This window comes from Nymphaea colorata, chromosome 12 (genome assembly GCF_008831285.2).
Source record: "Nymphaea colorata isolate Beijing-Zhang1983 chromosome 12, ASM883128v2, whole genome shotgun sequence".
NCBI lineage: Eukaryota > Viridiplantae > Streptophyta > Magnoliopsida > Nymphaeales > Nymphaeaceae > Nymphaea > Nymphaea colorata.
In genome coordinates this window covers 16,300,637-16,317,102 of record NC_045149.1, presented here as the reverse complement: position 1 = coordinate 16,317,102, position 16,466 = coordinate 16,300,637, and the positions used below count along the sequence as shown (strand labels likewise).

The following is a 16,466-nucleotide window of genomic DNA, read 5'->3' as shown; positions in this document are numbered from 1 at the left end:
ATATTGAAGAATGCTTTCTCGTTCAGTGCTACACAGGGATTTCACCGGGGCTTGTCACATCCAAACGCGGTCATTAAGGTACATAAGAATAAGACGTCATTATAAGAATAACAATTACAAATATTCATATCGAATGTCTGGCAGCAGGGTCTGTACCTAACGCTTGAAAAGGTTCTTAGAAAGAATCAGGAGGTTCAATTGTCACCACTGCCTTGGGCTGCTCAACCGTACTTGGACTAACAAAATTAGAAGCAACTTAGAATGTTTAAATCCGTACGATAAGATTGACTGTAACATTAAAAAAAAATACACGTGAAAGAGATGTACGCCTTGTAGATTGTGTAACTACCTACAGGACAAAAAATGCTGTTACTAGAAACTTGAACAAATTACCGTTTCTTTTGAATCTGGAAAAGGAGAAACGAATCCATGTTACACGCTACCCACATAAGTTCGTCACAAGGCTTGCTTGGCCGAGACCAAACTTAATCGATCTCAGTCTATTGCTAATTTTATCTACAACGTTCTTGACCTGGGCCATACATCTGGACGATAGATCACTAAAAAGTCGCTTGCATAACCGACAAGCCCAATTCTTTCCTTAGAGAACACAGACGGATAAATGGCTCATACAAATAACCCCTGGATTCCTTCAGATTTAGCGAGGGAGTTCAGGCGGGCCGAAAAGCAGACTAGATGCCAAGAAAACAAAATCTTCCCAACGACCCAACGCACTGCAAAGTTTCCCGAGGAGTATATCCTCCCCATTTAGATAAGATCGAAATCAAAGCCTGTATAGCACGCACTGATATGGAAGATCCTGGCTTCTGGGCCGGCGTAGTCCAAAATGGTAGGCTCGCTCATAAACATGGACTTCTTTCTAACTGACAAAATTAGAGACTTTGCTCCATATATAGCAGAAGATCAATGAAATAATAACTCGTCCACTATTGTAAGAGACGCAGTGGATATTTGAGGACCATTCGAGATCATGCTGTAAAAGTTGCAGCTTTTTCCATTATCCGGTCTAGATGCTTATAAGTTTGATAATATATACTTGTGTTTCTCTGTTCCTGCAGACATTATCACAAATATGAACCGCTTCCAGCAATCAAGTAATAGACTGTTCCTGCTGTGACAACGCCACCTCTGCTCGCAGTTTCTCCGGCACAGAATCTGGACAAAATAGGTTCTAAAATTTCCATCATAATAATTTTCAATTACATGACTGCCAACCAATATAAAAGATGTCAAACGAGTACCTATTAGGAACTCGTATTTCTTCTTCCTACGAACGACCAAAGCTGCAACAAGAAAACAAAAATGTTTGTGCAATGAACACATAGGCCAATAATATCCGGTCACCATGCACACATTTTCAAGTTGTACCACATCGACAGATGTATATGCATGTAGACGGTCACTAGATGATTACCAAGGGCATCTCAAGGAACAAGTACTTAATTTAACTCTCAAGTATAAGTCTGACCATAATACCCCACCAGCATGCCCATATTGACAACACTGATCTTATTTAATCCGAGACGAGTTTCCAGGAACTTAGAACCAACAATAATTTTCATACTTAGTATCCACGAACATAGATCATGATATATCTTCTAATCTCAATAGTTGAGTAGCCCCTATGGTATTGCAGATAAAATTATCGATGTTGTGCCTTTACCTATCACCATCTACCATGTGCATCTTTAGAGGATATGCACCAGATTGTCTGCTCATTATTGCTGATGAAGTAATTATCCTCGACATCTCCAAAAGGCAACAAACGTTCTTGAATAGCATGTCAAGAGGGAAAAACCTAACCTGTTTTTCCTTGTCAATGCTTATTCTTCTACTATGTCAGTTTTACACATTAGATAAAACTCAATCTTGATCCATAAATCAATAGGAACCCATACAAGCTGGAGATAAGCTAGTTTTAGTGCTTATATATGATAAAGGAAATTTTAAGTCATTTGCATCTCTTTTCTCTAGTATGTTCTTTTCCCCTACTACTAGTGATGTTTGTCCACCAGGAGTCTGAAAGTAGTTTCAATTTCTCGTAACCCACCAAGGAAATAATTCTACAGCTTGTTTTTCCTTCCTAAACAGGTTAACTTATTTGAAACAGTAAGATATTCAGAAACTTACATAAATGTTTGTAACTTATAGAACTCTTTTTCTCCTGTACTGCAGAGACGTATGAATCTTCAGCTAGTAGCTTGATAAATTGCTCCTACAGAAAAATGAAATGAGATAATCAACCGGAAGTGCAAGAGCAAAGATAAAAGAATAGCAGATCAACAACAAGAGAAATTAATCTATCTGCATCTGGCATAGGTTGTTTTCTCAAGCTGTCACAGCCCCTCTACCCCACCGCCAAACAGAAAAGAGAAACAATCAAGCTAGACATGTGAAAGGATTGACAAGACATTGTAGGTATCACTATTACCACATATAGCACATCTGTACATTAGGCTCCAGATCATAATTGGCAATTCTTTCTATCCAAATTAATCTTCATCTGTACATTAAGCTTCGGATCGTTCAAATGGCAATTCTTTCTATCCAAGTTAACCCATTAAATGTAGCCGCTCTTAGCTCAGGGCATAGGCCTAATTGTGTTATCTCTGTTAAGAAATAGGATATCATAGTTAGGTTTCAGCTTAGTTAGGTTTTATATTTTATTTTTCTTTTTATTCTTTATTTATTATTTCTTTTTTCTCTTTTGTTCTAGCCATTGGCTAGTCCCAATGGCTCTTTTATGAGCCATTCGAACTAGCCCAACGGCTAGCTCAGCCCCTTCTTCCCTCTCCTTTCTTGTATAAATATGTAACATGTTCCTTGTACAAACAAGGTGTGAAATTTGATGTTCATCTTGAATAAAGATTATACTTTTCACTTGGCCTTAGTGCCTATTTCTGCTGCACGTTCATTTAGTGACTGTTACAGTCACATTTTCATGGTATCAAAGCCACGTTTGGGCTGGTATTTTTATTGAAATTCTGAAGCTGGGTCACTGTACTATCTTTGGAGACTGAATCACTTAAAGTCTACCTGTTTGTTGATACCATCACCTCCTGTTTATGGAATTGTCTCAAAGACTGTCTAAAGCTAAGTGACCCTCCATTTCTTCTTGTTGTATTTCTGAAGAAGGGTATTTATCATAAAACAATACCTCAATATTGTGTTGTTTTAATCTTGGTTCACTGCTGCACTACGGATTATCATCCACCAATTGTTCGGTGAAACGTCCAAAATTATCTCTTAGTCTTCTAGAGCAGATTTCATGGAGGGAGGAAGCTATCATTATGTCCCATACAAGCTTGATGGAACCAACTATACGCTATTGGCTAAATGTTTGGAGATGCATATCAAAGAAAAATACTTATGGAGTTTCATAAGAGGTACGTCCATTCCTCCTTCTCTCAAGGTAACTAAAATAGAAAATGGGATTGTGAAAGAATTAGATAGGGAAAAAAGACAAAATGCTATTAATGAATATTATAAGAAACTAGATGATTGGGAAGCCAGGAATGCAAGGATTAAAGAATGGATGTATAGAACTATCGAACCTAAAATTGTTCAAAACCTCATGTACTATGAGAAAGCAAGTGAGGCATGGGTATATCTCAAAGGGATGTCCTGAAAAGATCTACCGATTCAAAAAGCCCAAAATATCAAACAATGAGAGAAAAATGTAGGAGATTATTTTATGGAAATCTCTAATGTTTGGAATGTATTAGATCAACTTAGTCCTAAACTAGGAATGAATTGTAAATGTCACCAGATTGAGAGAGATGAAGTTGATGAATTTAGATTTTTTCAATTTCTTCAAGGGATAAGACTCGAATTTGAACAAATAAGGTCAGCTCTTTTATCCTTACCTTCTCCTCCACTTATTTATGAGCTTCTTACGAAACTAAGTGGAAAAGAAAATAAAATGAATTTAACCAAAGAAATGGATAGTGTCCTCATTTCCAAACAAGAAGAAGAAAAGGTTTTAGCCACTTCTAGACCCGGAAACAACATTAGATCTTTTAGACCTCCTCATTTTAAAAATCAAAATAATAGGAATATAAGGTTGTTTGTCACTTTTGTCATGAACCAGGTCACATAAGACCTACTTGTTCAAAGTTGAGGGGAAACAACAATAAAGGACAATCACGAAATTATGGAGGGAACTTTCTCAAAGGAGGAGCTTCATATTCTCAAGGCGAGAAACACAACCCTAGACAATTTGATCAAAGAAAGGTTGTAAATGTTCAAAACGAAAGATGTGATCTTGCGTCAATCTCCACAACATTAAACTAAATCATGTCGACTCTTCAACCCATAATGAAAGAGTCAAATTCTGGAGCGCTAGCAACAACGACATCCACCTCCAATACTCCCGCTATGATTCCTTGGCTTCTAGATTCTGGTGCATCATTTCACATGACACCTAATATATCATCTTTGACCAAGTTTGAATAAGCAAGAAAAGAGACAAATGTACTTAACGCTGATGGAACATCTATGAGTGTTAGAGGAGTTGGAAATTTTGAAAAAAAAATTGGAGAAAAACAAAAATTTGTTGTACCCAAAGTTAGTTATGTCCCTAGACTTATCTTAACTTACTTTTTGTATCTCAAATTTTCATATATTGGTTTTGATATAGTTTTCTCATCAAATAAATATTTGGGGCAGGATCACCAAACCGAGAGATTGATTGAGGAAGGTTTTAGAAAGGAAGACCTTTACTACATGAACAACTTATGTATCCAGAAAAAAAAATGTGTTACTATGTCAAAAATGTGGACATCAATATTTAGCATCAAAGATTAGGTCATCCAAAAATTAGAAAATTATCTATGATGACTCCTATCAAAGATATTTGTATTGAGAACTTTAAATGTAATGTAATGATTGCATACATGGAAAGATAAAATCTTTATCTTTTGGACAAAAAAAACTTATTTCCTTCTACGCCGTTTGAGCTTGTTCATTCCGATGTATGGGGACCCTCTCTTATCATGTCAAAATGAGAGCTATCTTATTATGTGATATTTGTTGATGATTTACTAGATATTATTGGATATATTTTCTAAGATTTAAATTTGAAGTCTTTAAGTGTTCAAAAATTTTTACAACTTGGTAAAAACATAGTTTGATGCTAAACTAAAAATACTAAGGATTGATTCCGGAAGTGAATATATTTCAAATGAATTCAAAAGATATTTGGAAAATTATGTCCAAGAACACCTCAACAAAATGGGATTTCTGAAAGAAAACATAGACACATAGTAGAAACAACAAGAACTCTTCTTATTGCAAAAAATATACCTAAAAATTTTGGGCTGAAATAGTCGTTGCTTTCGTTTATCTCATAAATAGGGTACCTTCAAAAGTTTTAAATAATACAACTCCTTTTGAAAAGTTATTCAAATATGAACTTCATTTTAATAGACTTCGAATTTTTGGATGCAAATGCTTTGTTGTAAATGACAAGGCTGACAAACTAAGTTCAAAGGTTATTGAATGTGCTTTCATTGGTTATTCTGAGACACAAAAAGACTACAAATGTTATAACCGAGTCAAAGACAAGATCATAGTTTCAAGGAATGTAAATTTTAATGAAGAAGAAAATGGATTCGAAAATTGGGGAAAATCACAAGACAACAATGATTATTCTTTTCTTTTCAAGTATCTTTCCCAATGTGATGATGAAATGTATGATATTTGTAAGAAATTCAAGCACCAATATCTGAGTTTTGAAATCAGCATTCACGCAGGAATATAGAGAGAGAAAGAGTGAACAAGCAGAAGATGAGGAGAAGAAGCCATGACCAAAGTGGTTTGCACAGCCTCTATTTATAATCTTATTTCCAAAATTCTAAGAGTCTCTAATCGTAGAATCCTAGGAGATTTCATAAGCTACAAGGGCATTAATTACATCATAGAATCCTAGGAGACTTGACATATTACAAGGATAATAACTACAACATAGAATCCTAGGAGACTTCACATATTACATGGATATTAACTACAACATAGAATCATATGAAACTCTTCACATGTTATAAAAACATTAAATATCTTAACACATTTTACAAGGATGTGGAATCCTAACAGACTCATCTTTAATGTGCTGGTGAAGGATTTATAGTTTAACACCCTCCCTCAAGTTGTGCATGGTTTTGCACTATGTACAACTTGCCTTTGAGAAACCAGAATCGTTGCTTCGTTAATCCTTTTGTAAATAAGTCTGCAACTTGTTCATCTGTACGAACATAAATAGGTTGAATCTCCTTGTCTTCCACCTTTTGTCTAACAAAGTGTTGATCAATCTCAATGTGCTTTGTTCGACCATGTTGTATGGGATTAAAGGCAATGTTAATAGCGCTTTGATTATCACACATTAACATTGACGTTTTAATCTTTTCTCCAATGTCTTCTAGCAAATGTCTAACCCATGTAACTTCAGCAGCACCTGCAGCCATGCATCTGTATTTAGCTTCAGTGCTGGATCTTGCTACTGCCTTTTGCTTTCGACAACTCCAAGGCACAAGATTACATCCAATGAAAATACAAAAACCAGAAACGGACTTTCTTTGATTGGGATCTCCAGCCCAATCTGCATCTGTGAATGTCATAAGTTGATGTCCAGCAATTATATTTTCACTCTTACCATAAACTAAGCCATCTCCTGTTGTCCCTTTAAGATATCTTAATATTCTTTTGACAACATCCATGTGAGTATCTCTAGATGCATGCATAAATTGAGATACTTGATTCACAGCATATATAATATCTGGTCTAGTAAATGTAAGATATTGAAGTGCCCCAACAATACTTCGATATTACGTAGGATCATCATATAACTCCTCATCCTGAACACTTAGTCTTTGATTTAGAACACTAGGAGTTCCAACAGGCTTATAATCAGACATACCTGACTTTTTCAGCAGATCCAACGTATATTTCTGTTGTGTCAATGTGAGGCGATTATTGTGCCTATCAATCTCCACTCCAAGAAAGAATCGTAAATCACCAAGCTCTTTCATTTTGAAGTTTTGCATCATCAAAACTTTAGCTTCTTCTATGTGTTTTTCTCTGTGATAACAATATCATCAACATATATAAGAAGTAAAGTAAATATGTTTTCCTTTCGATAAATGAAAAGAGAGTGATCTAGAGGACATCTCTGAAAACCACATTATTGAATCTTGTAGGAGAAACTGTCAAACCACGAGCGTAAGGCCTGTTTAAGTCCATAAATAGATTTTTTTAGTTTACAAACTCATGCATGAGAGTCTCCTTTCGTATATCCTGGAGGTTGTTCCATATATACTTCCTCCCTCAAATCACTATGAAGAAAAGCATTCTTCACGTCCATTTGATGTAGCCTCCATCCATATTCAACTGCCAATGATATAATCACGCGAATTGTTCCCATTTTGATCACAATGCTGAATGTCTCGGCATAATCTTCTCCATATTGTTGTGTAAACCCTTTTGCTACTAACCTTGCTTTGTGTCTTTCTATGTTGCCGTCAGGTTTGTATTTGATTTTGTATACCCATTTGGAGCCCACTACGTTCTTTCCGTGTGGCCTTGGAACGATCTCCCATGTACCACATTCATGCAAGGCATCCATTTCTTCTTTCGTAGCCTTTCTCCAATTATGTGATTTTGATGTTTGATCAAATGAAGTAGGTTCTTCCTCCTTGCCAACTTTTGCCATGAATAACTGAAAATCAAGTGATAAAGAATCATAGCTAACCCACCTGTGAATGGGATGACGAATGCGTTGGGATCTTCTAAGGTGGGGCATGTTGTCTTCTTCACTGTGAGCATCTATGTCCCTTAGTCATCGACTGTAGATAAGACTCGAATACCGATGTGAATCGTTGCTCTGTTCTTCATTATTCCTTTCGTGATGACTTGATGACTGTGTTGGATCTTCTTGATTTTCACTTTGAACCATATCTGACGGTTGTATTGCTCTCTCTGGATCTTCACCTTGAGGCACATTATTTTCTATAACAGGATCTGCATTAAATAACTGTGTACTGGTCCAGGGATCATAAGATTCAATGGTCATAGGCATTTCATTTGTATCATCAAAACTATGTTCATCAAAAACGACATTCTTGAAGTTTTGATACGTTTAGTTGTTGGATCATAGCATCGAAAACCTTTATATTCATCAGCATATCCAATGAATCTACAATGAATAGCTTTGTCTTGAAACTTGTTCCTCAATGCAGCATCAACGTGAACATAGCATACACAACCAAAAAACCTTCAAGTTCTTGTAATCAGGTTGTTTGCCTAAGAGTGTAAAATATGGCGTTTAGACATCAAGAGTGTCATAGGCAAACAATTTATTATGTATACAGCAGTATGGAAGGCTTCAGTCCACAAGGAAATGGGCACATTAGTATCATGCAGCATGCTCATGGCGCTTTCAACTATATGCCGATGTTTCTGCTCAACTACACCATTTTGTTGTGGTGTGTAAGGGCAGGAGATTTGTCTAGTTATCCCTTTTTCACGTAGAAATTCAATAAAATCAAGCGAAGAATATTCTCCCCTTCCATCACATTGAAAATGCACCACATTGGATGAAAATTTGGTTTGAATCATGGCATAGAAGTTTCGAAATATGTGGGGTACTTCTGATTTGTGTTTCATAAAATAAATCCAGGTAAAACATGAGAAAGAGTCAATGAATAAAACATAATATCTTGATTCAAACATTGAATCAATAAGGGCTGACCCCCATACATCAGAAAAAATAGTTTCAAAAGGTTTGGAAGTCCTTTGATTTATATTATGGAAAGGTAAAACATGACTCTTACAAAGTCCACAACTTGAACATTTTTTGACACTTGAAGTAAGAGGTAAGCTTGATCTTGGAATGAAACTATCTGTGATAAGTTTTTCAACGAAATGTCGACCACAGTGTCTCAGTCGACTATGCCACAGATCAGATTCCAAACATTGGTTAGGGCCCCTTACTTTTGATTGAGAATGGCAAGAATTTGGCACTGATGACGCATTATGAGAAAGAGAAAATGTCTTCAATCCTATATCAAAAGTGGATGAATCCTTGGGTAGACATTCCTTGAGGACATACATATTCCCTTGACGCTCCGCTCTAGCGAACATTTTCTTCGTTTGGAGGTCCTTGACATAGACAGAAGAATGTGTGAATTCAACAGAAGAGTTTGTATCATCAATGAGTTTGGAAATGGATATGATGTTCTTTTTGATATTGGGAGCAAGAACAACATTAGACAGTGATAGAGACGAGGATGACAATGGAATATGTGCATTTCCAATATGTGTAATGGGATAAAATTTTCCATCACCTGTTATAATGCAACTTCTGCCATAATGAGGGGATAAGTTAGTCAATTTACCTGTATTTCCTGTCACATGGGTAGCTGCACCTGAATCCAAGAACCATTCTCCCTGCTCATTTTGCTTTATAGCCATCTTTGAGAATGCGGTCATCAATAGTTGCTGCATATCTTCAGCGGTAGATCTAGAACTTTGTCCTCCTTGTTTATAATCATGTCTTACCCCTTTGTTTTTATTTTGATGATTAAACCAGCACTGTGCCTTCATGTGCCCTTTCTTGTTACACTGAAAACAAATTGGTATTTTTCTTGAAGTATCCAAAGGAGACATACCTTGGTTATGTGGTGTTGGTAGAATGCCACGACCACCATGATTGGAGTTCCCATGACTCTTACCAAACTTTACATTCATGGCCAACACATTTTGAGAGTTCCCTTGATCAGTCCTTTCAATGACTCTTTTCATATTCATTTCGTGTTGGAGAAGTTTACCTTGTAGTTCATTGAAGGAAGGCAGAACAGGAAGGACTTCAAGAGCTGTAATAAAAGCATGATAATCATGCCCAAGTCCATTCAAGGTTTGCTGCACCTTCTCCTTATCAGAAATGTTATTTCTTGAGGCAGCAAGTTGGTCTGCGACGGCCTTAATACGCCCCAAATAATCCATGATAGACGTTGAACCTTTGCTTAAATTCTGAAATTCTTTCTTTAAGTACATAATTCGAGCTTCTGATATTTGGGAAAAGGTATCAGCAAGGGTTTCCCATAATTCTTATGCAGTACAGTCATCAGAAAAACTGAAAGTAACACTTGTTAAGATAGAGTAGCCAAAATATACGCAACCAGACTTTGGTCACGTCTCATCCATACAGCATGTTCAGGGTTGTTGTCTTCATGAACAACAATAACTTCTCCTGCCTCATTTTTTCTTTCCTGCAAAACGGATATTGGTGGAGCCTTTGTTGAACCATCGAGATGTCCAAAGAGGCCTTGACTTCTTATGAAAGGCATGATTTGCCTTTTCCAGATCAGATAATTCTCATGGTTGAGTTTTTCGGTAATAAGGTGAGGAAGAAAACTTGAGGACATGCCAGAATGCGAAAGATTTTCCATAACAGCAGAAAGGAAGGGTATATAGGTAAAAGATGAGAGGGAAAGAAGACATGATATAGCAAGATGTATCCTTTGGTAAGTACGAAGAAAAGGAACAAGAAGTACGCTAAAGAAAAGTAAATTCAGGATAGAAACAAGATGAGAAAAGAGTTCTAACCAGATCAGACCTGTTTGGACATTTTGCTAGGTAGAGATAACGTAACCTGGCTCTGATACCATGTAAGAAATTCAAGCACCAATGTCTGAGTTCTGAAATCAGCATTCACGCAGGAATATAGAGAGAGAAAGAGTGAACAAGAAGAAGATGAGGAGAAGAAGCCATGACCAAAGTTGTTTGCACGGCCTCTATTTATAATCTCATTTCCAGAATTCTAAGAGTCTCCAATCGTAGAATCCTAAGAGATTTCACAAGCTACAAGGGCATTAATTACATCATAAAATCCTATGAGACTTCACATATTACAAGGATAATAACTACAACATAGAATCCTAGGAGACTTCACATATTACAAGGATATTAACTACAACATAGAATCCTATGAGACTCTTCACATATTACAAGAACATTAAATATCTTAACACATTTTACAAGGATGTGGAATCCTAAGAGACTCATCTTCAATGTGCTGGTGAAGGATTTATAGTTTAACAATATTGATAGTAACATTAATGACAAGGATGACGGTGGAGTACCCAAAGACATAATCACATCACAGAAGGAACCGACAACAAAACATTGGTGAAGAAGAACACCATGAAACTATTGATCTTCAATCAAACTTTAAATGAAGACAACCTTAGAAGATCCACTAGAAACGTAAGGCAACCCAATAAGTTTGTGTTATATGAAACATTCACCTCAACACATAGAGCTAGAATCAATGTCATCTACTCTCACTTTGAACCATCTATATTTAATGAAGTCTCAAAATATATTGAGTGAAAGAGTGCTATGTTAGAATAATTGAGTGTCTTGAGAAAAGCTCAAACATGGGAAGTACAAGACCTACCTATAGGGAAAAAGACTATTGGATGCAAATGGGTTTACAAGGTGAAAACGAAAAGTGATGGATCTCTAGAAAGATATAAAGTCAAGCTTGTTGCTAAAGGTTATACTCAAAAATGTGGAATTGACTATGAGGAAACATTTGCTCCTGTAGTTAAAATGACTACTATGATGACTCTTAGTGTTTTAGCATCCATTAAAAACTAGAATATCAATCAAATGGATGTTAAAAATGTTTTCTTAAATAGAGATCTTATAGAAGAAGTTCACATGAAAGTACCAACAGGTTTGTCACTTCCACAATGAAAAGTTCTTAGACTTAAGAAGGCTCTATATGACCTCAAACAAGCACTAAAGTTTGGTTTGATTGTTTTAACTCTGTTATCTCTAACTACGGATTTCACTCATGTTTGACTGACACGGATTTCACTCATGTTTGACTGACACTGCTTTGTTTGTCAGAATAGTACTGCAGATATCATAATCCTCTTACTATATGTTGATGACATGATCATTACAGATAGTGACAAAGAAAGTATTAAAGAGTGTAAGAATCTACTGCAAAAAAACCTGTGAAATGAAAGATTTCAGTTTTCTCTAACGTACTTCTTGGGTATTGAGGTTGCATACTCTACTAGACGCTATTTTCTATCACAAACTAAGTTTGTTGCAGAGATTATTGCTAAGTCAGATATAACAGAAGATAAGATCACGGACTTATCACGGAAACTCCTGAAGCAGTAGGAAGCAAAATGAAGATTGATAATAGAGTTCCTCTTACCAATCTCACTCCCTACCGACATCTTGTGAGATCTTTAATGTATCTTAGTATCACTTACCCTGATATTACTCATGCAGTTCATACAGTAATTCAATTTCAGCATGCTCCATCAAGCATTCATATAGGAGTTGTTTTTTGTATCATTAGATACATCAAAGGAACAATAAATAAGAGAGTATTTATGGCTTCTTCTTCCTCTCTAAACTTGATTGCTTATACTGATGCTGATTGAGGAGGAGATCCAAATGATAGACACTCAACTACTGGTTTTGCGTTTTTTTTTAGGGAAATCACTCATTTCATGGAAGTGCAAAAAGCAACAAAAAGTCTCTTTTCTTCTACCGAAGTTGAATATCGAGCCATGGCTTGTACAACTATGAAAATTGTCTGGTTTTGTCAAATGCTCCTTGATATGGGAATAAGAATATAAGAACCCACTGTTTAGTGTTGCGACAACAAGAGTTCATCTACATTGCCAAGAATCAAACATTCTATGAACGAACTAAGCATATAAAAATGAATTGTCACTATGTTCATGAAGAATTTTTGAAGAAAACTATCAAGCTTTCATATGTCTTCTCAGAATTCCAGCTGGCTGATTTCTTCACGAAGCCTTTATGTTCTCCCATATTCAATTTTCTTTTAAATAAACTTTCGGTGATAGCACCATAAGTTTAAGAGGGAGGAGGGGGGTGTTAAGAAATAGGATATCGTAGTTAGGTTTTAGCTTAGTTAGGTTTTACATTTTATTTTTCTTTTATTCTTTATTTATCTTTTTATTCTTTATTTATTATTTCCTTTTTCTCCTTTGTTCTAACCGTTGGCTAGTCTCAACGGCTCTTTTCTGAGCCACTGGAACTAGCCCAACGGCTAGTTCAGCCCCTTCTTCCCTCCCCTTTCTTGTATAAATATGTAACATGTTCCTTGTACAAACAAGCAATGATTTACAGCAATTTGATGTTCATCTTGAATAAAGATTATACTTTTTCACTTGGCCTTACCGCTTATTTCTGCTGCATGTTCATTTAGTGACTGTTACAGTCACATTTTCAATCTTGGCTCCAGAAAATTAAATGATGTGCAAGACTTGGAAAAGAAAGTTCCAAGGATGGAGACTCCACATTGGAGACACTCAGTCCTGTTAATTCACCATTCATAGTCTCAAGACTCTCAATCACTTTGATCTTGCTAGCTACTAGTTAAGCCCGGCTAACTAAATAGGGAACACATGGAATTAAATCTCTACTGTTGAAAGAACTTATTCCATCCCTTCCATAGTCATGAAAAATTGTTCTCACATTGTCAACCCAATGCAATATACCACAAAATTTTGCATTTTAACTTAATTAACATAACACAATTTTATCCAAGTAATGACCTACAGCACCACTTTATCAGCAAAACTCTATTGAAGAAGTGATTGGAGTCTTGGAGGAGTCACTCTTCCAATCAAACCAATGAACTGCTCTTGTTCAGCATTTACTTTTTTGCGCTCTCCTCACCTTCCATAGTATGTCAAAGAGGGATAAAAGGTACATCGGAATGCTCATGCCCAATCGATCTGATTTTCCAGTCGTACCATGCACTTTTCATTGTTATTTCATGCTTTCAGTCATATCTCATCAACTGCTCAGAGTATGTTGAAAATCAGAATGCCTACACATGTTCAAGGTAAGGAGGATTTCCAATTCTAAGATGCCTTAGATTTAATGAATCCCCAAAGGCAATAACAGGATCGATTCATTGATGAGTCCTTGATGTCCAGTTTGGAGGCGATTAAGAGACAATGAATTGTTAATAGTGATGCCAATAGTCGTTGCTCACCTAATTTCGGCAGAAAGCTATCTCACAGATAGATGCACAATTGCACATCTGATGAAGTATGTCTGGACATTCCTTTCAGAATTGAAGCCTTCCTTCTTGATAAGACCTTCATTGAGAACATCTAATGGCAGAGAGGAAATTGGATGATCGAGCCTCAGTTCCCCTTTTAGTTTGCTTTCATGAATGAAGGCATGTTGACTAGGTTAACTCAAGTCAGCTAAATGAATTTAGGCTTTAGCGCTCTAAAACTATTTTCCATTTCAAACGTAAAATAAGTTTATTTGAACATCGCTTGTGTTCTTTTGTCATATGAACTCCTATATTTGACGTCAATGTCAAGAAGGATCTACCTAGACCCACAGGTGTTGACATGGCAGCTGTCAGCCTCGGCTGTTAGGTGGGAATCATGCTTCAAATCCCATGGATCACTTCTTGCATAAGCCGATATTCTAGATGTACAACTCGGCGTCCAGAGGTATAGGGGTTTTACTGCTGCTACCAAGAACGTTCATGCTTGGATTCCCGTTGAATTTGCATGAGAAAAAGAAAAGGAAAGATCTAACCTGGAAATTCAAGATACTACAAAACAACCCCAAGAGATCAGCTTCTTCGAGCGCCCTCGATCCTGGGGTATAAGCCTACACTGTCCTCGACAGCCCCATCGTCCGTCAGTCTTTCCTACCCAATTACCATAACTTTGTTATTTCAAATAGTCTGAACGATAGTTGATAGGTTCTTCTCTGGCGAGTGATTTCTTTCTCGGAATAAGTAACCCAGAGCAGGGGAACGGAACGCGAGCAAGGCCCTTTTCTTTCCCTCCTTGAACCTATGCCTCATCCCGCTATATACACCACATTATGCATAAAGAAGATTACATCAAGCATAGATGAACAGGTAAATACGTAAGCACAGCACAAGCAGAGAGAAGCCTCACAAGTGCGTTGTTGATGAGGAAGACAGCGTCCTGGGTGGTACGAATCTCTCCTTCGCTGCGGATGAGGCGTCTTATTCTACTCATGGGAAACGGGGGAATCACCGTCGAGCGGACGTCGTCGTCACCATCATCATCAGCCAAAGGAGATGGACCTCTCTGAATATGATGGGTCTTCCTCAGTGTTCCTGGACAACCGTTGCTGCTAGCATCTGCGGAGACGCCCTCAGGGCCTCGCCCTCCTCTCTCCGAACCGGAAGACGACGATGACACGAAAACTAGGTTCCCAGAGACGTGAGTTCCCATCCCTGTGGGTGTGCAGGCGGCAAGGGACGAAGGACGTCTTGGTATTACCAAAGCCTCAACTCGGACCTTTCCCGTGCAGCCGTGCTACAGCCTACAGAGTACAGGAAGAAGCTGCTGCCTTCTTCAGTTGGGAAATGAAGGACAGAGGGAGGAGCCCTTTTGTGTTTCGCAAAGGTAGTCATGGATTCAAACACGACAGCCCCTTTTTGTAACACCGAGCCATTCCTTCCTGAGTTCCTGGTTTTCGATCAGGTGAGGTACTGTAAAGTCTAAGGTTCCTTGTATACCATTTTGAACGATGACACGATCCTTCGGTATCAGATATTTTAGTTCCATGTTTGTATGTGCATGAAAGTTTTTTTTTTTGGTACAAATGAGGCTAAAAAGCTTGGGTGAAACTTTATGTCCAGTACAAACGTTTGAGAAGTTGTTAAAAAGTCTCGGCACATTTATTTCAAGTTTGTCTTTTGCTGGAACGTTTCATAGAATTTGAATTAAAGTTCTACCTTTAGGCTGCGCTTGATGGCAAGGAAGTTGTTTGGGTGGTAAAGTTTCGTACGAAAAAAATCTAGAAAAGTGTACGGTAAATGCATTAGTTTTTTTTTTAAATCCAAGCCATGTTTGATGGCCTGGAAGTTTTTTGCATAGGAAAATTTTGCCATAGATAACATTTTTATCCGTTGTAATACATGCAGCTCAGGTTCACGTCCATCCACCTAAAAAACCGATCAATAAGCCAAGTTGGTGAGTCGGCCCTTTAACCGCAAAATCAGTAACTAAGCATTACAAATAATTTAAATGTTAATTTTTAAATGTACGGGTTTCATGTTCTAAAGGGACGAATACCATTACCAAAATAGATCAACCATTTGTTGTCCTCAAGAACTGGACCTAACGGTCGCGTTTGGAAAAACCATACATATTTGGAACTTTTCACCCGATGCACAGTAAAATTGCATCAAATGCAGCCTTATAGTGTAATACCACATTTCAAACGACGACTGAAAATTTTCAGTAATTTTAAAAATTTGGGAAAAATGTCTATTGCTGACTTTTTCTGGGGCGCATCAAAGACCTCCATATGTTTAACTAAATCATGTTTGCTAATTTACACTTTATACATTTTAATATTTCATATTTGTGTTTGTGATGTTT

General features: G+C 37.0%; 1 protein-coding gene across 2 annotated transcripts; it reads right to left on the bottom strand.

The window, feature by feature from the left end:
* Window positions 1-380: 380 nt before the first annotated feature.
* On the bottom strand, window positions 381-15,588 carry LOC116265907 (DNA polymerase II subunit B3-1). Of its 2 annotated transcripts, XM_031646902.2 has the most exons (4): window positions 15,009-15,583; window positions 2,152-2,236; window positions 1,263-1,304; window positions 381-1,176 (listed from the first exon to the last, which is right to left on the bottom strand). In XM_031646902.2, the coding sequence occupies exons 1-4, from the start codon at window positions 15,309-15,311 to the stop codon at window positions 1,112-1,114; spliced, it is 495 nt and encodes a 164-aa protein (XP_031502762.1). In that variant the 5' UTR covers window positions 15,312-15,583; the 3' UTR covers window positions 381-1,111. The 2 variants fall into 2 exon arrangements, with proteins under 2 accessions (XP_031502762.1, XP_049936829.1); XM_050080872.1 differs by having other exon boundaries at window positions 381-1,304; window positions 15,009-15,588.
* Between the last annotated feature and the right edge of the window lie 878 nt (window positions 15,589-16,466).